The sequence below is a fragment of the Sinohyriopsis cumingii genome, chromosome 18 (assembly GCF_028554795.1).
Source record: "Sinohyriopsis cumingii isolate HCF-2022 chromosome 18, ASM2855479v2, whole genome shotgun sequence".
Classification (NCBI taxonomy): Eukaryota; Metazoa; Mollusca; class Bivalvia; order Unionida; family Unionidae; genus Sinohyriopsis; species Sinohyriopsis cumingii.
In genome coordinates, this window is record NC_142978.1 from 64,452,924 (window position 1) to 64,477,979 (window position 25,056).

The 25,056-nt window shown below is 36.6% G+C and overlaps 1 protein-coding gene across 1 annotated transcript in view; it reads left to right on the forward strand.

Moving 5' to 3' along the window:
• Positions 1-25,056, forward strand: part of LOC149776801 (uncharacterized) — a 43,839-nt gene that overhangs the window by 4,713 nt on the left and 14,070 nt on the right. The window contains exon 3 of the mRNA XM_089941499.1: positions 22,561-22,697. Coding sequence (XP_089797625.1) covers positions 22,561-22,697 — 137 coding nt within the window. The remainder of the gene's footprint in view (positions 1-22,560; positions 22,698-25,056) is intronic.

The following is a 25,056-nucleotide window of genomic DNA, read 5'->3' on the forward strand; positions in this document are numbered from 1 at the left end:
CGGAAACGTTATTTACACAGTTCCTTTGACACCAAACAAATACTCTCCAACTTTCACGAAAGCTTTGTTGGAATGGTTCAAAGACAAGTATTCAAGTTCAGGTGACATTCAAGGATTTAGAATGCCATGAGAAAACCTTGGATTTAATAGTGTAATTTTGGTCACACGTTTTACACCGCACACCTCTACCATTATTTTGATGTTGTGAGACTATATTTGAAACTTTGTCGGACTAATTATGGTCTGGTAATCGTGGCCTAGTTACTCTTAAAAGACAGATTTGAACGGAATAAGGTTGTCAATGTAAATAGTATATCTTTAGCAAAGAACATCTTTGATATCACTCGATCAAGTCATCTCAAATTTGCATGAGACATATATGAGGAGTTCAAGAACCGGTATTTTATGTGTAAGCCTAATGACCTTTTCTCACCGGTATTTTTGTGTGAGCCTAATGACCTTTTCTCACCGGTATTTTTGTGTGAGCCTAATGACCTTTTCTCACCGGTATTTTTGTGTGAGCCTAATGACCTTTTCTCACCGGTATTTTTGTGTGAGCCTAATGACCTTTTCTCACCGGTATTTTTGTGTGAGCCTAATGACCTTTACTCTCTGAATAACTTTTTTATTTTGTTACGTTTGCTTCTATTCTGTACCTTTCGTGCAACATGTAATGATCTCAAGCAAGAATGGAAGTTTCATCGGGAGGGTGGATGCTTGCTGGATCTTGCTGGGTTTACTTCCCCGCCTGCACCGTTTGTTTTGTCAGTTTTTTAAGGGATGCACGAAAAGCTCTGGAAGATTTAACTGCTGCCCGGAGTTCATGCTCCTTGAGTTCGGTTGTTTGCACATGCAGTAATATCTATCAACATATAAGTTTTATTCTAATATGATCCTTTCTTTCTTTCTCTTTGCATTACGTGGAAAAAGAGAGGTTATTATAGCCAGTACTCTGCCACCACCCACGAAATGGTTATATCGTCTATTTTAAAATGGCACTGTCATAACGAGTTGATTTCTGGAGTTCTCTTGCAGTGTTCTTGTTTTCACTTCATTTTTAAGGGAATTTGCAAAAGTAACGGAAAATAGAAATTGTAAAGTTTCAGGTATTAGAGATGCCACTTTTATTGTTAACTTATCGGCTGCTTTTTCCTCGTCAAAAATTCAAATAAACGATCGTTTGAACGCCACATCTGAACGAGACTGACCCAGGAGTCAAATGGTCTGTGGAGTTAGTTCGCAAGTTTAACTGGGAAGAAGTCTAAGCTATTGACTGAGACGGATGCGAAATGTAGTACCAATTAAACAATGTTCTGTGGGTTAATAATGACTTACAAAGAGGTCTATATTTCAATAGATAAATATGTGCTCGTTATTGCAAGTTTGTTTACATATTCTCTCGCACATGCGCGTTTTTGGATCATTTAAAACTGAAACATTAAAGCGAGCATTTACCTATTGAAATCAAAATATCTTTTCAATTCCATATTTATAAAGTATTTACTGATTTTAAGTGGAGACACAAACAAGAATAACTTCAGATTCTCCTTGTTCACCGTGCCTTGTTCGTTCCAGAGGCAACTTCAAGTTCAGTTTGTATGCTCTTAAATTAATCTCCTACCACTAGAGAGACATGACCTCAGAGAAGAGGGATGCCTTAGGTTAGGTACTTTATGAGGAAAAAAGATGATTCAGAAAAAGGTCGCAAATACTATTTTCACATATACTGCCGGAGGACTGCAGTAATTAATCGCCATCATTAATACGAAGGCTCTACCCTATGCAACATTTACATCACAGAGGAATTTACTTCAAGAAGAATTGGAGACGAATAATTTTGTAGGTGCAAATCTTGAGCTTAACTAAGTTAATTAAACTAAGCAACAACCTAAATGTAATGTTTAAGTGTTTTATGTAACACAATATCGTGCAAGAAAAGTTCTTACAGATGTGTTTTATGAAGACGTGCGTTCCTTCTTGCAAGCGGACTGGTCAACAATATTATTAAGTACCAGAATTTACCCAATTATCGTTGTTTATCTGTAACATCAATGACGGAAGCAATCAACACGGACACAATTTGTTACGTTTTCCAATGCCAAAGTAATATTACTTTGTCAGCGTTGTAAATGCATTAATTAGGAATACAAATGAAAACAATCTGTGAAAAATGTGTGAAGTGACGTTTGCATGGTAAGTAATCACAACTAGCCCGAGGTGCTGACCCGTGATGGATGATAGAAAACGTAGAGATCTCTCTCTGAATCGAGACCCACTATTTGCACCATCTTACCATCACTGTCTAGAGATCCATAACCGTTCTTTATCTAATATTATTTTCAAAGGATAGCACTCGCTTAGGATGAAAGTGAAACACAATAAGAAATATTGCTAAGTAATATATGACTCTTTTAAATTGAAATATCGCAAAGAATGTACAATTTTTTTTATCTTCATTAAAGTTCGTATGTTGATGCGCAGAAAGAAATGAATCAGCTTAGTTTAATAACCCAATACGAAATTAATTTTTACTTATTTACTTATTTAATGCATGCCTAATTAGCTAAATATTGCTTATTCACTGGATTTAATAGAAATCTTCCTACTTCAATAAGAGCGTTGAAATTATTTTTGTATGAATATGTTACAAGTGCATACGATGTTGCATTGTGGTTCTTTGATAGGAATAATTCGTTTATTACGAGCATTATTGCGTCATCAACTTTGCGTATTTTACATTCATTCTTGACATTTCATGTCTACATTACCAAAAACTCTGATTTTAGGGGAAAATGGCAGTGGTAGCGATATGCATGGGATAATATAAAACGAGAGTGAGATATCGCAGCGGAAAATTTTTTCGGCTGAAAATTGGGTATGTATCTGGGTGAAAACACAGATGTTCAGTTTAACACGAATTTCACGGTTTACAGTCAGATGAGTCACAAAGTATATTGGTTACGAAACATGTCTTGTCTCCTAACATTTATCATCTGTCAACCTAACTAGGCAATCTTTGATTACAGAGAAACGGGACAATAATGAAAGCACACAACGCTCTTCAAATTGTCATTCTGTACATAAACCATTATCCGTATAAAAGTACTCGTAAAACCAACGTCCTTATGCGAACATACCCACACCCCTGAATAAAAAATAAACAACACAACAACAACAATATATACTTTGTCAAAATAATCTTCGTTTTTATTCCATACTTCTCTTTGAGTTGTATCTACTTCTCTGTCGACAATGATTATTTCATTCTAATTTTTGTGACAGCGAATAATTTCCTGGGCGTTGTCAGTAATAAGTTGGAAGGCTTCTACTCTTTTGGATAACTTTTTTGTTTCCAAAAGTGTTTTTGTAACAAGATTCTGATGAGTTAGTGTATCAAACAACAGGAATCAATGTTATATTCCATTTTCTCAGAGAGAGAGAGAGAGAGAGAACAATAGCTACAATGTTGTTCTCAACTGAGGAACGTCCTGCAAAGATATGAATAAGTCGCTGTGAAGAGCCTTAATGCTGAAGTGTAATGTTGAAACGTATCGGCCAGTAGTCTTTATTTTTTTGGAGCAGAGGGATGTCAAAGGAGACAGGGTGAGTGGGGCAATGAATGTGTCTAATATCAACAACCACGGTATCACGGAGCATGAAAACATTCAGTTCTTTGATGATAATTGCTTGATGTTGAGGAAAGAAACAAAACCTCAAAAAGGCACGCATGATATTTGAAATACCAGACAGTGAAAATAAAGTATATAAAAACGTTACAATGTGTAATATTAACGAGATTAAACTGCGATTATAACAGAGGAAATTAAACGATCGTAGAGAAAACTCAACAAAAGATTATATAGGAATGTGGGGGAAATTGTAAACACAAGTTCAATGTATTTGCTCAAGATAAGCAAAGGCCACGTTAGTATTTTTTTTTTAATCCGGATTTAACTAGATTCATTCATTGACCTAGAAATGTTTAGTCTGTGAATGTAGCTGTGTCTATGGTGACAATATTGGCGGACTCTAGTCAATGTTTAAAAATGGTATGGAAGTCTTCAGAAAACTAATCATAAAGATTTTTTATTGATAGTAACCCAAGCACATTTGATTCATGACAAGGTACATATCAACCTCGATCGTCGCATATATAACGAAAATGTTAAAAATTTACCAGACCGTGATAGAGTTAACCACTTATTACTTTCACTGTATCTTCTGTTCACCGTCCTCTAACTTAATACATTTTGCCCCGAAAACTAGCTCTACCGTTTATTTACTTCACAATCAGTTATTTTGGAAAGTTTTCATTCATTCTTGACAATCGGCATGATCTTCAATCAGCTTTAGATTTTTATATGTCCTTTTAAGGATTACGCTGCTATCGAGTGCAACACAAAATTGTATCAAGTACAACACAAAATTGTATCAAGTACAACACAAACATGTATCGAGTACAACACAAAAATGTATCGTACAACACAAAATTGTATCAAGTACAACACAAAAATGTATCGAATACAACACAAAAATGTATCGTATAACACAAAAATGTATCGAGTACAACACAAAAGCGTAGTGAATATTGAAGAAGTATATAAATAATTCTCCAAATATGAATCATATACATTTGTACGCAAATGACAAGTGAGACTTGTAACTGAGGTCTGGATCAGACGACATTATTTGCTTTCCGATTTCTGACTTTTACAAAATCATAAATAATCTTCATGTTAGTAAAATTCATCAGCTCTACACATTTTATCATGCAGATATATTTTAAATAATACATTACAATGAAGGATAAAAAAAATAATACGTCTCACAAACCAACAAAAACGTGATGTTTCTGTCTTTACTAGTATTGTCGGCCTCAATTCTTAGTAAATGAGACGAAACCTTTAATTGTGTTTTATGTTTAAGATTTATCACAAGTCCAAGGTAATCTTCAGATCTAAATTTACTTTAATGGGTGTACAAAGCAATTGTTTTGATGAATCACCTATATTTTGACTCCACTTGCATATAAATGTACCACTCAATTTTTGTCTGGAAACTATCAGGGTATTTCCATACACATGAAATACTTGTATCAACAGTGTATTTCTATACATGCGAAAAAACATACATATATCAACAGTATATTTCCATACATATGAAAAACCATATACGTGTCAACAGTGATTTTCCATACATATGAAAAACCATACATTATATAAACAGTGTCGATACAATGGTAACATATTAGCGATATTATTTTGTGACTGTTCATACAATACTTTATACAATGTAGTTAATATTACTTGCTCAATAGTTTTTATTGTGAACCAATATTATCCAATAGTTACAAGTCTTTTAAATGTCATGGGCAAATGATAAAGTTCCCCTTACTCATTAGCATTTCATGCAGACACCTTTAGCTTCAACACATATTTCATCAACTAAAGTTTAACAGTCTCACAAGCATTGTTACCATGAAATCCCCAGACTTCAATGGTGTATGAAGTAAGCTGGTAATGTATACATACAAAAGTAAATACGTTATCTTGGTTTGGTGTAAGATTTTCGAAACTTGAATTAAGAATGTTATGTGATTTATTCCTTCACATGTCAAGTCTGTTGGGCCTTTGATAGCAGTATTGAAAAACATCACAATGATCAAATTTTCCAGCAATTTCTCTTACTTTCCAATTTATTATCATATTTCATAAATTAAAATATGTCCTTCTCTTCTGAAAATACATGTTCTTGTTTTCTCTATATTTAATTTAAGTCTGTTTCAGACAGGACTGCTGAAGTAATTACATTACTAGTTGCAATCCTGCAATATTTTTCTGAGAATAAAGGAAATATCACCAACAAAAAAGAATAAGGAAAATAAATACACTAGGGTTTCCATTCAAAGAATATGGCAAACAGGTACACTAGGGTTTCCATTAAAAGAATAAGGAAAAGAGGTACACTAGGGTTTCCATTAAAAGAATAAAGAAAAGAGGTACACTAGAGTTTCCATTACTCTCTAATGACATTTCAGTATCTTCTAAATAAACAAAAATAATATATGTGGTGGTACCTCACGTTGCCTAAAATCCGCGTACATATATATAAAATAAAAATGAAACAGAACTGCATCCATTATGTAAAATGCATGATTTAAACACATCAATTATAGAACACAAAAAATATTTTACAAATAATGCCATTTTTAAAAATCACAAGCCTGAGTTCATTAATTTTTTTATCACGTAGTCGGCATATTTTTTCTATATTATGTGCAATTTCATATTTTTGATACCATAACGTGTTGTATATCACTTTATGTGATTCGTTTGGGTCCAAATAAGCCCATTAAATTATTGGGCAGTCTTCTCTTTACTGATTGGCTGCGATCGTGGGAAAACATTTTTAGAGCAGTTTTCTGGCAATTTTTATTTTCAATGAACGTTTTGGCCTCCATTTCTCTAATCGACTCACGAAAGGTAATGGGGAAAATGGTGGCGTCTGTCTATAATATGGCCAATGTACACCCCACCAGTGGTTTGTTATGTCATGAATAACAATATCATCATATGAAAAATGGCGTAAAACCTCAAGACAAGAACAACAACAAGAACTAAAACTAAGAGTATTGCTAATCTGATAGTGGGGATGGAGTGGAGAGATCAGCAGGGCCGGCACTACCATATAGGCAAACCAGGCAGCCGCCTAGGGCGCTGATTTCAGGGGGCGCATTTTTAAAAAAAATTATTGTTTATAAATTTTGAAATTGATATATTCGGGGGGGGGGGCGCCAAAGTCTAACTTTGCCTAGGGCGCCAGATAGTCTGGCAGGGTCTGGCGCCGGCCCTGGAGGTCAGTAGATCTGTAACATAGAATCCACCCTGTATACAAGCGTGGTTTAAATGTTTAGCTCACAGAAGTAAATAATCTCACCTCTGCTTACAGAAGAATGTCTACATAAACCGGTCTCCCAACTGACGGTCTCCCTGACGGTCTCCCAACTGACAGAACTTTATCAAACCATATCATATTTACACGATAAATACGTGATGCAAATCCAGCTCAAAAATAAATTTGTTTACGTCGTCTGTACAGTGTACAAAATCAAATACTACAAATATCTCAAATACCTTACAGCGAATATGGGAATTTCTGCATCCAGTAATCTTCTTCCCCCCCCCCCCCCCGCCAACAATGTAAGGATTGAAGTGACATTTTAGGGTTGACATGGACTATGGATGGTACTGTGTACAGTATCAAACAAGATAACATCACACGCATTGAACATTCTGTGTTGAAAAATGATTTTGTCTTTATAAAATGTTCTGTTGATTCAGGTTGACGCTTGGTATTTGATTTATAGTTTGTAAAAAATTATAATCTACTTTTACCAGTTCAACTTTGTTTGGGACTATTTTTTAAGTACATCAAAATGAAAGGTGCACCGTCTGTCAGAATGAACGAAATTATAGAGTATTCGTTCTATCTAATTAATTTCAAATGAAATACAAACTACGTGATAAAAAGAATTCCAAATGGGTAATGATTTAACATTACATTTAAGAAACCAGTTGAATAATGTCCAGCTTTTGCGAGACTTGGTGAGCAAAAGCTGGACATTATTCAACTGGTTTCTACAATTCAATATTAAATCATTACCCATTTGAAATCCTCTGTATAATACCAAATGTTTTTTTTTAGAATTCCATAAATATGGAATAAAAACGTTTGCTCTCACTTAAGAGCGGATTTACAAGGTTCTATGTAATACAAATGACAGAGTTCCGACTGCTTTTTTATTTTTTAAACTACACATTTTATATCAGAAACTTTTAAAAATTTGTTTTATTTACAACCGAAATATAGAAATATTCATGTAATGTACCACGCAGCTGCCGAGTTTATTTAAATTTACATACCGTAAATGATTGTAAAATTGTGAAAGTAGCGAGATATCGAGACAGAATACAATCAATCTCTCTATAGCGCAAGTTAGATTATTTATGATTTCAGACACTGTTTTGAGGGGACGTGTTCATTCATCACCGGTCAGTATCACGAGGGCAGTCGTCATCATTATGCCATAGCACATTACCAACGCTGTTTCCTGTTTATATTAGCTCATTTAAAATATAACAATATAATGTCTCCTTGACAAGTTGGTCAGTCACAAAGAAATTTGCATATTAGGTAATTGTTATTCATGCTGCTGTTGTTTTCGTCATCGTTTGTAATAACGAAAGCGGTGATTATTTATTGAAGTCCTCGGGCAAAATCCGTGTAAACCACAGATGGAGGTTTTGCCGTCCATGACCTCTGTTTTGTTTTATAAGGCATCTACCTGAAGCAGCCATTTATGCAGAGTTCTTGTCCCGACAATGAACGGAAATGAATCTGAAGCATGTGCATAAAAGATGTTAACGTTTGAAAGGAATAATTGAATGGGCTATCATGTATGTCTACATATTGTCGTGGTATTATTATGGTTATTCCGTCGTGTTTACACAACCTCTCACCAGGCATGATTGGTACATAGTTTCATTTATCATTTGCGTGAAAAATGTATTTCATATTTAATTGGATATTTTCCTGCTGCTGATGATGATGATTTCGGGCTATGGCTGTGAAAACCACAAGTTTAGAAAACCCTGGCCCTTCGGGCATTCGCACTGACGGTCCTAGTGATTCGGTGCATGCTTTTATCAGAGAAAGAAACAATAGGAGTCCTATAATGAAGACTCTACAAAGAACCCAAACATATATGTATTAGAAAAAAAACAACATTTTTTGGTTTACAATGCTGACATCTGTGCTTGATGTCTGAAAATGAATAATTTAAGTTAGGATGCTGACAGCAGCATATTGTAACACGCCAGTCATCTAAAATTAGCTATCATAAGTTTGACTTCAAACAGAGAAAAAAAGAAAAGAAAAGAAAAGGAAAGAAAAATCAATGTTGGACACAACACATGAGTTTGTCTCGAAGTTGTTCTGTATAATTTTTCCAAAGACCTCAAGACAACACTCGTAATATGCAAGGATTTTTAAACGAGAAAATAACACCTTTAACTTTCCTGTAATCAAATTAAGAACCAAACCTTCAAGAGGCTTCATATTCATATGATTTATCAGTGCGACGTACTAAGCCGTATGTGAATATTTCATAATGCGTGCAACAAAACATAGACAAATACTTAACACAGATTTATTTATATGTCAAGTCACCAAACACTTTACGAGAGAGTATCTCAATAGTTTATTTTATTAGGACACATGAGAGCAACCATTTTATGAAACTAAACCTTGTTACCATAAATTCCCGCCTATTGTCAATAGTTGATTAATTACTTTATTTAAGACATATATTCCACATTATAAAAATAAATAATAACTAAAATGTAACAAAAGGGTGTATGATAATCATGTTCGCAGATATAAGTGACTGTATAGGTCAACGGGCTTCTAAACATTTATTACTTTACACATTTTTACCTGAGCGTTACATGCGAAGATATCATTTACGCGTGTGGTTGGGCTTATAAAGTCAGTATGCAGTTACACCGCTATTACAGCAGCAAAACGCTCCAACCAGACAAACCCGTCCTTGTATATGCTGCAAACATCGGTGTCATTGCTGCTATTCTTGGTATACTCATCGCAAACAATAATAATTTTTTGCGCAGCAAAATGTGCTAGTTCAAATGATTTTACCCTTCGTAAACGAAAATGATTTTTCAAAGGGAAATCGACTAGCGTAAACAGTTAACCACATATTAATATACACTGACAAATATGTACTCAGTTATTATTGAATGTATATCAGTTACTTGTTTTGGGTCGCTAATGCATCGGTTTCGTACATGCGCATGAAGACGTTGGTGGTTTTCCATTTCCGCCAAAGCGGTTTAGAACTACGCCATGCTACTCGCTTTATCCTCGATATCAATCGAATAGAGTTACTAATCGTACTGAGACTATTTGTGCTGTAGCGATAAGTTTCGAATAGATACGTTTTCTTAGATATAATTGTATGAAATTATGTCACCAGCACCTCGCGTGACATCAGTTGCAATCGATATAGCCACGAAACCAGTTTTGATTGGTGTTGCAGTGATAGTCGCTGTAGTTACGATTCCCGCCACACACGCTATATATGGCTGCTGCAGCGGTGATTCGACAAATTACATCATTACAAATTACATCATTGACAACACAAACACGTTTATATTTAGTGAGTACCGTAGTTCTTTTGTTGATTTTATCTCGTAGCTGTTCCGCGTCAATAATTTTTTCACTTCGGTACGGTTGAGGGTCCATCGTAGTACTTCAATTAACAATGTGATCGCGAAGTATAATTGCTCGACAATCTGGCACTGTTTAGGTGTAGCACGCACATGCACTTCCAACCAATTGACCTTTTCACTTGTATAACTGCGATACAATCATAGAAAATATGTACTTGGAGAATATACAAGTCTGCAACAGCTGTTCGTCAAGGAGACCTAGGTTCAGTTCACTTAGAAATATATTACTTGCGCCATTGATGTCTGAAACAATTGTTCACGTTTTCGACCAAAAAATATTAATCGGACAATTCTTCGACCAAGAGTTTTGCATGCCAATCCTATGCTTACAAGTCAACTTTGAGATGGTATTGATGCCTCAGAGTGGTACAAACCGTTGAATTCTATTTTACCCGTAATAACATTATATTTTAGTGTAGACGAGTGTTTGTTAACACCAATCTGATAAAGATATTCATCAACAAGAACGAAATTACAATCATGTTAGCATCGGCTGCCAGCAGTCCAACATCCAGTTGGCAAACTCCGCAGTCTCATCATCACGTATATGTAACAATGAACACAAACTCCAAAAACGGTTCAGTACCTGTTCTGATAAATGTGGAATGCTTTAAACTGAATTTAGTCTCTAGCTATCAGTTTTAATCGATGTCGTATATATGAAAGATTTTGGAAGACCGGTGTCCGGTTTTTTAATGTATAGCTACTTGTTTACTGGTCTGATTGTTTATACTGTCAATTGGCTCCATCCATTATAGTAACCGGATATGATAAATAAAATACAACCCAGACTCTCGTGGGCTTTAGCCTCGTGCGAGGACAACTAATGAAATCCCGCGACTAGGATTTCCTTGTCTTGTAACAAACAACGACCTAGATTATTTTTCTCACCCAATATATTCCATCTAAACGAAAATAACCTTGCACCCTAGCAATGTAATTAGCAGAGTCAAAACAGTATTAATCAGTTACTGTTATTGCTTCTCACTATATATAATGGCCATCAGGTTTTGTACACTTTTATGAAAATCAGAATAATTATTTAAGAGGGAATCTAGCTAATGTAATAAAGAAAAAAGTTATAATTGTTATGTGCTGGAAGTAATTCGCAATGAGCGAGACGAACCATGTGTTTTTGTTTTTCCGAAATACATGTTTATGTACTCCGCATTAAGACGGATATGATAATGAGGGTAATGGGGCGACCTGTCGACCGTAAGTACAAAGTTCTATGCATGAGAAAATAGAAACATAAAATCATTTGATATTATTTCTATAATATCACATTTAATCGATGGATGTCACATGAAATTGACAATAAATAAATACTGTATTTTATACGATTAAGTGTTAACTTTCGTCAGTTCTAATTTGAACGTTCTATTATGATAGGCAACGGTACTATATTGTGGAGTTCAAAGACATAAAGGGTACAGTTCTAACAAAGTGTGTAGCGATATCAGGAAATTTCTAATCCACGACAGTCTAGGAAATTTATATTTTCTGTCCTGGAAATATGGCAAATATTGCTATCTCTAGTCAAGTGATACGCCATATGGAAATCATTTTGTGGAATGGCACGGGGACTGATGAATGAAACATTCTGCTTGGTAAGTACAGGAGTTTACATTTACAATCGCATTATTATATTTGATTCAACTGGGGCGGATATTGGGTGTTCGACAAAGTTAGAAAAAAACCAGTTTGACATAACACATTTCTGGTTTTTGCCGGCTTTGAAGTAGCACTTGAAGGAGTTTGGTTTTGTGTGGATTGTGTGTTTCTGGATTATTAATGTAGCTTTAACAATGTTTCAGTCGTATCGCATACGATATCTGCAGTGTGACAGTTCATAGTGAGGTATAGCACTGGGGCATCATTCTGCAGATATGTAGCACGATGTCCCACCCGGTCACATTATCCTGACACCAGGCCTACCATTCCTTACACTAACCGCTTAATGCTGAGCACCAAGCGAGGTAGCTGCTAGCTCTATTTGTATAAGTCTTTGGTATGACTCAAGCGGGGTTCGAACCCGCGATCTCACGCATCCGAGGCGGACGCTCTAACGACTAGGCCACCGGAGCGGTCGGTTTTGTGTGGCCAGTGATATATATTGCCTGGAATGTGTGTGCGTATGTGTGTGTCAAAATATTTTGTATGGTGTTATCAACGTTTGAGAGGCCTTAAATTGCTTTATGAGTTTTTCTTTTTGTTATACATATATATTGTTGTTGTTGTTGGATTTTATAGCAATCGCTTCTTTTTAAAGTAGTTCCTGGCGCGTTGACACCATGACTGAGATGACTGGTCTGAGATAACCAGACTGAGATAGACAAAGCAAGGTTAGCAAAACCGACAGATTTCTCTGTCGCTTGGGTGAGAAAAAAATCAGATGTGTAAATGACACTGGCTTCTTCACTTATCCTAAAACAACCATACTCATCCGTACTCTAATGGGATATAACTCCTGAGTCATAACTTGGAAACTCTTGAGATCTGCACTCTCGAATCATACTTACACTTAATGAGCATAAAAATGAAAGGAATTCAAATGTGCAACCAATATTTGCCCTGTGTATATTTTACCCGGTTGGTACTAAACCCATAACCCAACTCTCAAGATCACTACTCCTTTACCACTATAATGGACACGAAAAGCAAAAGCCACATATGTAGATAACAGTATCCTTTGGGTAAACCTAACTCAATGGGGCGTAGACAAGAAGTACAATATAGGGATGGAGGTTCGGATGGTCAAAACGGATAAGCGTGGAAATATGCGGTTTACGAACACAGACTTCTAGTTTGTATTCTCCTTATCGCATATATTCATTGTACACATTCAAGCCTGAAAGATTGTCGAAGAACATGGAAAATAATTCCTGACTCACGGGTATAGATGTTGATGAATGCAAATAAACGGAACAGCACTAATGACAGGAACAATGTGTTAAATGCGTCAACTAATATTACGTTTTCACACATGATAGATAAGACTTAGATTCATCAAGGCATCAGCAAAAATGCACAATTATAATCTGAGATGAAAAGAATAATTAAAATAAATGAAGCTTAGTCTATTACGAAAGGGTGCATCACAAAGGGCACTTACCACTAGATTTGTTAGCAATGCTTTAAAAAAAGGCACTTATGTTCGGGAAAGCCAATGTTAAGAGAAGTGGCAGTCATTGGACATGACGTATAATGATGGAAATACAACTCATTAACGGTGTCATCTCCATCAAGATGTATGCCAAATTTGACTGCAATCCATCAGTTCTCGGTAAAGTTAGTCATTTCAAAATGATTTAAAATATACACGTATGATGAATTATGGTTTAGATTTTAAACGTTTTCAGTAACAGTTAAATCAGCTTTAGGTCTTCAGTCTATACCTAATATGAAATAAAATGATTAATTTTGTGTCACATGCCTTTTGCGTTAACGCTATTAAACGTCATATATATTCTAGAGGAAATAAAATATCTTTAATTTCTAAGTCCGCCTCACTAAGAAAGGTGGACTCATTAATATCAAATACAATTATTAATTTTCTATCATGTGCTTTTTGGATTAAAGTTATTATACGTCATATATAATTCTAGAGAAATGAAAGAAAGAAAAAAAAAAACAATTTCTGACTCCTCTTCATTAAGTAGGGTGGATTTAATTATTTGAAGAGAAAAGAAAACAACAACAGAAAAACAATAGCAAAACAATACACAATCGAACAGAAAGCCTCAACCTAGAACTTAAATATTTGTACAAAAAAGGAGCGTTGTTTGTGCTTCTTTTATGCACATCGATACTCTTCTAAATCAGTTCAAGTGAACCTATTTTTTATGTTTCAGGTGTTGCCTGATGTTGTAAAGTGCTTAGCGCTTATCAAGATTTGGCGCAATACAAAGTCTTTATATTATTATTATTATTATTATTATTATTATTATTATTATTATTATTATTTTTATAATATCACTGCAGCGATCGGCGATTCGCCTCTGGTGTAGTGCATCACCTATATCACAACAGAAAATGCCAACCATATTCTAAATTGTGACTTTGTCTCCTTCCTCCGCCATATTGTGCCATGTGAACAAAAGTAGTTCAGAATATACTTATCAATGGCAATGGATTACATTTGAGGTTTCTGCTCGGCTTGAATGAAAATGACGAGGATAGTCTGTGTGATCAATACAGATCTGACCGGAACATCACTTGGCTATTTCAATTTGGTCGTGGAATAAGCTCAGAAGTAGTTGTAGAAATAGTCATTGATTTGATGTATTTGGTGATTCGCCTCTGGCAGTTTGCATCATATATGTTGCGAGAGCAAAGAGCGAGAATGTTTTCTTCCGATTGTAACGTTGTCTCCGTCCGCTACCATATTGTTTCATTTGAAGAAACGTAGTTCAGGATATAGTCCTCAACGACGACGAATTACAGCCGAGGTTTCTTTCTGACTTGACGGAGAAGGCAGATAATATTCCGATCGCTAATGATCAAAAGCTTACATGCTTATCTGCAAAATGATTATCTATATCTTCTCTCGTCTGCTTAAGCAGAAAGCTTGATTCATGATGGTGAACAATGTTAAAGTTTATACGCTGATGTGCTTGAACTTTCTGACTTTCCTATCTTGCCTTCTTAAGCAAAAGCATGTTTCGTTTTTGTAAAACAATGTTAATGTTTTGTGTTATAATTTTGCATACATATTTTCAACATCACCCGTGTATTCAGCTGAGACATTTAGATAATATTACTTTGGGTCTAACGTTGCTAAGCTAATATGCAATCAGTTATTATCTTGGCAGTCTCGCATGCATAAGCATCATTTGGGAAAGTTTATGAAAGTCGAATACAGAGGTTATTCTGACAAACATACTTACGCGGGCCAGACACCTGGAACCACGGAAGACTTGTTTCTATTTCTATAAATAAAAACGTGTCATCAAGTTTGTCGGTTTTGTTAACCATGGGACAATTTTCGTTGATTGTACAACAGAACACACATAAGTTGTCAATTATGTATAATGCCATCATTATTTAGTGATGCAGTATCTCACATATGGTATAATATTTCGTATCCAATAGAATGAAACTTATAAACCTTTCAGTTTGCCTTATAAATCATGCTTCATAAGTGAGATGATAATCATAAGAAAAAATATACAAATGTGGAAATATAGAATAGTTGAAAAGAATTAAAGATAGGACGTAATTTAGATTACGATTTGCTACTCGATAAAAAACTTGATTTCATTGATTCATTTTGAAATGTAATGCAGGGCAAATTTAAATAATTTTTCAAACAATTTGTTAAAGAAAGATAATAAAGTAATATATAGTACTTAGGCAAAATAAAATATTTCCTGTAGTCCGACAGTCCCGGTTTTTCGTTGACGACCCTCCAAAATAAAAATAAGTCTCGAAATTGCATCTGATTGAGCCGCTTTAGCCCAGTACTTGAACCGCTTAGTACAGTATATATGATAATACGTATCATATACATACATCCACCAAGCTCAATTTCCAGAAGAGACTAGATGACAAGCTATCAACAAACGGACCGATATGTGGAAATGCCTCCGAAAAATGAAACAAGCTCAGGGACACGATAAGAGAAACAGCTATGGAGACCCTGGGCCCAAAGAAGTGAATCCATCAAGATTGGTTCGACGAGAACAACGATGCCATTGAAGATCTGCTTGCCAAAAAGAACAAAGCATTCATGGACTGGCAGAATGACATAAACTCCATCAACAAGAAAGACAGCTTCAAATTCTATCAAGCTGAGGCTCAGAGGGAAATCCGCAAGATGCATGACCATTGGTGGGAAAAGAAAGCTGATGAAGTGCAAAGCTATGCTGACACTAACAACTCCAAAGAGTTCTATAACGTCATCAGGTCAATCTTCAGCCACGCAAAGTCCTGCTCTGCGCCCATGCTCGCTGCAGATGGCATTACACTAATAAAGGACAAGAATGGCATTAAGGAAAGATGGAAAGAGCACTTTAGTCAGCTCCTAAACATGCCCTCATCGGTTCTTAACCAAATACCCCAGCAGCCAACGCACGACCAACTTGATATTCCACCAACGATAGAGGAGTTGAGGAGGGCCATTAAACAAATTAACTGTGGCAGGGCACCTGGAAAGGATGGTATCTCAGCGGAGGTGTACAAGGCTCTCAGTGAACAGACTCTGGAGGCATTCCACGATGTGCTAATCAGCATCTGGACGGAAGAAGAGATGCCAAACGACCTCCGGGACGCATCAATCATGACCGTCTATAAAAATAAAGGCACACGTGTGGACTTCAGTAACTACAGAGGCATCTCCCTGCTGTCCATAGCTGGCAAAATACTTGCTCGCATCATTCTCAACAGGCTTATTGCGGCAGTGTCAGAAGATAACCTCCCCGAGTCTCAGTGTGGTTTTCGCCCAGACCGCAGCACCGTTGACATGATCTTTGCAGTGAGACAAGTCCAAGAGAAGTGTCTTGAGTAGAACATGAATCTGTATGCTGTCTTCGTGGACCTGACAAAGGCTTTTGATACAGTCAACAGAGACGCACTGTGGGTAGTACTCAAGAAACTTGGTTGTCCTCAGAAGTTTACCAACCTTATTCGGCTCCTCCACGTTGACATGACTGGAGAAATTCTCTCAGACGGTGAACCCTCTGAGAAATTCCCAATATCTAATGGTGTCAAACAGGGCTGTGTACTTGCTCCGATACTCTTCAACCTCTTCTTCGCACAGGTACTGTTCCATGCCATCCGTGACCTTGACATTAGCATCTACATTAGATATCGCCTGGATGGATCAGTGTTTGATCTCCGTCGCCTAGCTGCAAAAACAAAGACGCTGGAAAGACTCATCATTGAAGCACTCTTTGCAGATGACTGTGCCCTCATGGCCCATGAAGAGACTCACCTACCGGCAATCATGGACAGATTCTCTGAAGCCTCCAACTTATTTGGACTCATAATCAGCCTAGGAAAGACAGACGTCCTCTTCCATCCTGCCCCAACCACTGTCCCCTCACAACCTTGTATCACCATTGGCGACATACAGCTGAAGAATGTGGACAGTTTCAAATACCTTGGCAGCACAATATCTAGCGACGGCTCCCTGGACAAAGAAATCACTGCGAGGATCCAAAAAGTCATTCAAGCACTCGGACGACTTCGAACCAAGGTTTTGCAGCACAAGAACATACGCCTGTCAACAAAGATGAAAGTGTACAATGCAGTTGTCCTCACGTCTCTCGTGTATGGCTGTGAAACGTGGACACTCTACCGAAGACATATCAGTCAGTTGGAACAATTTCACCAGCGCTCCCTGAGATCCATTATGCGGATCAAGTGGCAGGACCGAATCACCAACCAGGAAGTCCTTGACAGAGCCAACACAACAAGCATCGAAGCCACACTAATCCAGGCCCAGCTTCGTTGGACTGGCCATGTCATCCGCATGGATCAAAGCAGAATCCCAAAGCAGTTGTTCTATGGCGAGGTAGCCCAGGGAAACCGAAACCAAGGCCGCCCTCATAAGAGGTACAAAGACAACCTCAAAATGAACATCAAATGGACAGACCTCCAACCCCGCCAGCTCGAGCTCGCTGCCTTGGGCAGAAGCCATTGGCGAGCGCTGACCAGAAAAGCCTGTTCCACCTTTGAGGATGACCGCCGCCAGCGTCTTGCTGTAACTCGGGAGAGACGTCACAGAACTGTATCACAAATACCACCAACCACAGGTGTCCCATGCCCCACCTGCAACCGCCTGTGTGCATCAGAATTTGGACTCAGGAGCCACATGCGCGTCCACCGTTGAATGAGATCGCACAACTTGTCTTCCTCGACTCGAGAGACTACCATTGCGTACATCCCAACCTACCGACTCTAATTTTAAAACCAGTGGATTAGGCAAAAAACACATTTGTTGCCATGTAAACAAAGCTGATGTGTGTATAAAAAATGCACATAAGATCGATCGCCTTAAATAATGTTTATTTACTTTAATTCTGTTCACATATATTAAATTGTCAACATTTTACATTTTTCAAATTGTTCCTTAAATTATTGGATTATCTATCTTTCTGTGAGTGAACGATTCTCCTTCGTCAGTTTTAGGTCCAGAATTCATGTCTTTTTTAATCACAGGTTACATCAAGGCTGTAGAGTGCAATTAACATTGCTGATTAGTGGCAAAATAAACAACAACAGTCACATGTTTCAGTGTGATCACTGCTGGTTAGATATAAACCACATTCCTGTGTTTCTGTATGATCACTGCTAGTTAGTTGTGGGCATCATTCATATTGATACGTTATTTGTCCACAACGTTCCCATGTTTCAGTATGATCACTGCTAGTTACATGTGATCAACATTCATACATTTCTGTATCATCACTTATCCGGCACTACTAGCTGGTTGCCAACATTGTTCATGTGTTTCAGTGCGGTTACTGCTAGTAAGCTGTCAGCAACAGTCCAGTGTTTCAGTATGATCACTTGCGCATTTAAAATCATCTAGTCTTTTCAAAACACTGCTTCTTTGCTACCCGTAATATGTACACATGTAATCCATTTTCATATTCAGATGTCGAACTCTTTATCAAGAAGACGTTTTCATCGGAGTTATTCCTTTAATAGCGAGGGGGGATGCCATTTTACACAGATGTTTAGCTCAGAATTATTCCTTTAGTAGCGAGGAGGTTGCCGTTTTACACATATGTCCAGCTCAGTTTATTCTGTTGGTAGCGAGGAGGTTGCCGTTTTCCACACATATAATTATTCCTTTAGTAGTGAGGAGGCTGCCATTTTAAAAATATATTCAGCTCCGAATTATTCCTTTAGTAGCGAGGAGGTTGCCGGTTTCCACATCTGTACAGATCAGTTTATTCTGTTACACACGTCCATCCCCAAATTATTCCTTTTGTAGCGAGGAGGCGGTAGTTTTACACACACACGTCGAGCTCCGAATTATTCCGTTAGTAGCGAGGAGGTTGCCGTTTTACACATAAGCACAGTTCCGTATTATTCCTATAGTACATATGAATTTGCCTTTTGAAACACATGTTCATTGCAAATGGAGTATTATGTATATGTTGCTCATTTTGACGATTATAATTTTTCTCTCATAAGTTGTATAAGAAATTATGAAAGATCCAGTATGAAATATTGACACTGATATAGTGATCCAGTATGAAATACTGACACTGATGTAGTGATTCAGTTTGAAATATTGACACTGATGTAGTGATCCAGTATGAAATATTGACACTGATATAGTGATCCAGTATGAAGTATTGACACTGATATAGTGATCCAGTATGAAATATTGACACTGATGTAGTGATTCAGTTTGAAATATTGACACTGATATAGTGATCCAGTATGAAATATTAACACTGATATAGTGATCCAGTATGAAATATTAACACTGATATAGTGATCCAGTATGAAATACTGGTACTGATGTAGTGATGCAGTTTGAAATACTGACACTGATTTAGTGATCCAGTACGAAGTACTGACACTTATGTAGTGATGCAGTATGAAATATGCCATAATATTGGAAATGTTAAGAATAGTTTCAACATCTTACGCGTAGAGATTCAATTTGTAACGACACATTAGTGTTAATTAGTATTACCGTTCCATTAGGCTTCAATGCACCGCTTATATTTCATTTATTCGTTTAATCTGGAATAATGAAAATATTACCGGGGTCAAGTAAAGTCACCCCTGTAATCTCCGTGAAGCTGCAATATTCCTTTCATTTTCAGATCTAGGATAACATTAAGTTAGGATTTTTTTTTCTTGTCGTTGTTAGGTGGAAACTAATTTATGTTGCTAAGGAAATCTAAGCAACGTGAAATATGAGTACACAGATTGTATGAACGCTCAGAAAGAAAATTCTGCAAAATATACGAATACTAAACGTACATGCCTTTTGGTCTGACGCAATGCCGTTTCTTGGTTACCTTTAAAGCACGACTGGCAGAGAATAGTACACACACACACACACACACACACACACACACACACATATATATATATATATATATATATATATATATATATATATATATATATATATATATATATATATATATATATATATATATATATATATATATATATATATCTGCAAACTGATGTAAAGGATAAAGTTCTGAAGGCTGTTGTCTCTACGAATTATAAATTTAAAATAAAAACTTGACGATATGGATTGAATTCGGATAGTTGCGCGAAATCTGAAATCGGACAGATTCGTGCTATTACAAGTTGTCTCCCTTAAACGTGATGTATTTATATCCTTAATGGTGCAAATTCTTAAGATTTAATATAATTAATATAATTAACAACTAAGATACCAAACACATTTTCTTAATGCAACGTAGTATGCAGGGCGTCCTTAGACCAATTGGACCGATTTGGCCCAATCGGGACCTGTTCTCACGGTGGCCCGGCGCGTTAGTAATTTTTAAACGCATGTCAGTAGAAAGAAAGTACATTTAAAGCGATTGCAGAACATTTTATGTTCAATATCATATAAAACTCGTTTAAAAGTTTATCTCCAAATGCCGTGTTCACAGGGGTTCCCGCGCGTAAACCCTGAGGGCCCAGCCAAAATGATCCAAATCGGGCCCACGTTTGCTAAGGCCTTGTACCGGTAGTATGACATCTTATGGCCTCATACATTTGTATAGCAGCGCATAAACCTTATTAACGTGCTCTAAAAAACAAAAACAAAATTAAACACGTCACAACTGGATTCATCACCGACCTGAAATTAATAATGTCTTCGCCAATTGAAACTACTTTAAGGTAAGTACCAAATACTCAGCGTACACCAAACATATTTTAGTTTTGAACCGGTATGCCAATGTGCAAATGAGCCAATCAAGTGTCCATTCTTATATGGATTTCAGGTACTTTTGCATGTGCAAATCGAACGAATCGGGTGTCCCATTTTACATGGATTTCGGGTACATTTTCATTAAAATGGTTGAAATACATTCCAAAATATATATGCTACTTGCATTAAAAGAACAATCATCTGCTTGAAACAAATGGTCTGGGTCAATGCAATGTATTTCAACGCTGAAAGTAACTCATAATTTTGTTCGCCGTACACTTCGTTAGTTGTATGACAGCTTTGATATGCTTGAAGGATTTTTCGACAGTAATTGGTCATTAATAACTTAATTAATATTCAAGCTGTGCACTGTGGTTTGTCAGTTAAACGCCTTTTTTTGCACAGCTCATCATAAGCTATACATGGTGGCAAGTATATCTGATACGGGAAGAAACCAGGAAAACTAACTCCGGAAAGAACGACCGACTCACGGTTAGCTGCTGTCAGCCTTTCTCATATAACCACATTTCCCCACTCGGTCCCCCGGGACACCTAATATTCAGGATAAAAACATTTGCTCTTTACAAGTCGAACATGATAACATGACAATAGCTAGTCATTTAGCACGATTTGTCTATCAATATTTTGTTTTGGGCTCGCATTGTGTGTGTGTGTGTGTGATTTGGATTTTTAACGTAGCTTTAACAATTTTCCAGTCATATCGCTACGATGTCTGCAGCGTGACAGTTTATAGTGATGTCTAGCACTGGGGCATCATGCCGCAGACATGTAGCATGATGTCCTATCCAGTCACATTATCCTGTCACCAGGCCGACCAGTCCTAACACTAACCATTAATGCTGAGCTACAAGCAAGGCAGCTGTTAGTACCATTTTTGTAAGTCTTTGGTATGACTCGACCAGGGATCGAACCCACGACCTCCCGCATCCGAGGCGGACGCTCTAACCACAAGGCCACCGGAGCGGTTGGCTCGCATTGTTCTGTCTCACCTCACTGGAATGGGCACACACACACACACACATGTATATATATATATATATATATATATATATATATATATATATATATATATATATATATATATATATATATATATATATATATATATATATATATATATATATATATGTGTGTGTGTGTGTGTGTGTGTGTGTGTATGTGTGTGTGTGTGTGTGTGTTGTGTGTGTTCTGTACAGTGTGTATTTGTTAGAATATGATTATTGTACGTTGTGATGTTTTATTTATTATCACTGAGTTCAAAACATTTGCGAGTGTGTGGGTGGGTCGGAATATTTTACTACCTGCACTTTATTTATCAACGTCATATTTGCTACATTGTTATTATTATTATTATTATTATTACAGTATATACGATAGGGCCCTCCTATGTCTCAACTCCCTGTTGCCGATAGAAGACGATACTAATGATTGGTACCTGAGTCTCGTGTACGACTACGACACGGCGATGAAGATGTCACAGTCAGTCTGTGCCCGACTTTCCTGTAAGTTATGCATTAGCTTATCAATATAGAGAGTAACTCTTCAGTTAGCAAAATTACAGAATATGAATCTAATGGATTACACCTTTCTCGAAAGGAACCTTCTTTGCATTACATTTCTTGTTCTGGATTTAGACGGTTACAGTGCCTACAGAACTTAGTTGCATTCTTTTTATTGTATTTTAAATGTGGGTTTCAGGCGCCTTTACGGCATAATCTGATTACAATGAGATCACTGTAATGCGTGAAGATCTGATCGCCACCGCATAGGGGTCATGTCCTGGTAACGTATATTGTTACCATAATCGATAATTGTATCAACCAATCAGATGAAGTCTTATAACTTTGTGTCTGGAGACTGAGTAGTGTGAAGTCGTCTTTTGAGACTGAGCATTGTAGATGAAGAGCGTGATGGTGTACAAAACGATTTGATACACTTTCAGATATTTGAAAGTTGCATTTCCATTGGTTTATTGAAAGGTCACCAGAATACGACCCTTAAGCGGTCGTCGTCCGATCTTCACGAAAGACAGCGGAGATCTGATTTTAATCCGATTATTTTACGGCATTGTGTGTTTAATTTGTAGTTCCACGTGTTTCAATATTAATTTAGTTTGGGATGTTTAGTGTACTTATCCTGAAGATGGTTAAAATAGAAACATGTAACTCATTTCTCAATATTGATTCCCAATTCGAAACCAACACCCACATTAGGTATCCATTAATTAAACTCGTGGATTTTGTGATACATGCTGTGAGGACTCGAGAGTATGTAAGTGAGGGATTCGATAGTATCTAGTGACTAATTATACGAAATCACAGGATCTCGGGTTTGTGGAAGTATTAATATGGAGACGAAGTCCTTTACTTCAAAAGAATGAGTTATCGACTGTAATTTGTTGATATGCGTATGTAACCATGAAGACATATTTATATATTTACGTTGTCTTGTCACAATATAACAACCTAAGTATGTAAATGTGTCATGCCTGCATAGTTATTTCAACATATTGCAACCGGTGGTTAGTTTTGTTGACGTAAAAGACGTGATCTTCATTACTCATGCCATGGAAATAATATGTCATGACAAATGGTAGCTTAAGACTTCCATACTTATCTTTCTGCGAGCGAAAAATCCCCACAACAACGCCTTATGAGTACTTAAGGTCATGCTTAGTATCTACATTTTGGGGCAAATGAAAATCCCTTTTTCCCTTTTATTTTCCCATTATTTATGGAATGCATATTTCGAAACAATTAAACCAAAGAAGACTTCATTTGCACTGAGCTAAGTTCACAACTGAATGGAACAAATTAATGGTTATGCAAAACGCATAAGCACAACCTTTGCACAAGCAAGGAATGTACATGTTTCATAAAAAGAATCACCCCATACTGTCTGTTGTTCCCATATGGTTGTACACGGTATGGAATACCGTGAAGTCAGATATACATACGAGTCAGTACGTACGAGTCTAGCTGAGCTTACTTGGTAATCTTTTCCAATTTCCTGTTGGGCAGCAAAATCTAACAGCAGTAGTTTTAGTATCTGAGATGTTTTTACAATCCGTAGAAGGGTCTGAATATATCAAATAGAAAAGTTAACATTTACTTGGCAAGAAAGACGTCGATGTGTCGTCTCTGGATGCGAATTGTTCTGGAAGGAAAACATTGAAGCTGGATTGGGGTAGTATGGGGTTGAAAATTATTAAAGATCACTTATATTTCTGTACATCACCATTAAATATAAAAAAAATAATCATTAATTATTAATACTACATCGCTTCATTGTATTCAAGATTTGTCAGGTTTGAAAGAGATTAAAGTGTGATCTAGCTGTGTTGAAAAATGATAAAATGAGTTAAAATTGTAAAATATCAGACGTTAAGGAAGATGTATTACAATGCCTCAGGAAAAATGCAGATTTAAAGATTACATTTAATGTGTGTGTGTGTGTGTTATTTAGATTTTTAATGTGACTTTAACAATTTTAGTAATATTGCTACTATGCTTGCAGTATGGCAGTTTATAGTTATATCCAGTACTGTGGCAACATGCCGAAGACATGTAGCATCATATTCCACATTATCCTGACAGCAAGCCGACTAGTCCTAACACTAACCTCTTAATACTGAGCACCAAGGGAGGCAGCTGTTTGTACCATAATTATTGTTTTATTATGACTCGCTCCGGAGTTTTTGGAGCGGTAAATCTCCTTTAATAATGATACCAATGGTAAGAAAAGGGCAGCAACCCTGATGGAAAGACGGTTTAAACAGTAAACTTGTCTTCGGCTAAATTTGCAGTAAAAGCTGAAGATCTCGTAAATTTGACAAGACCAGTCTACAACGATTAGACATGA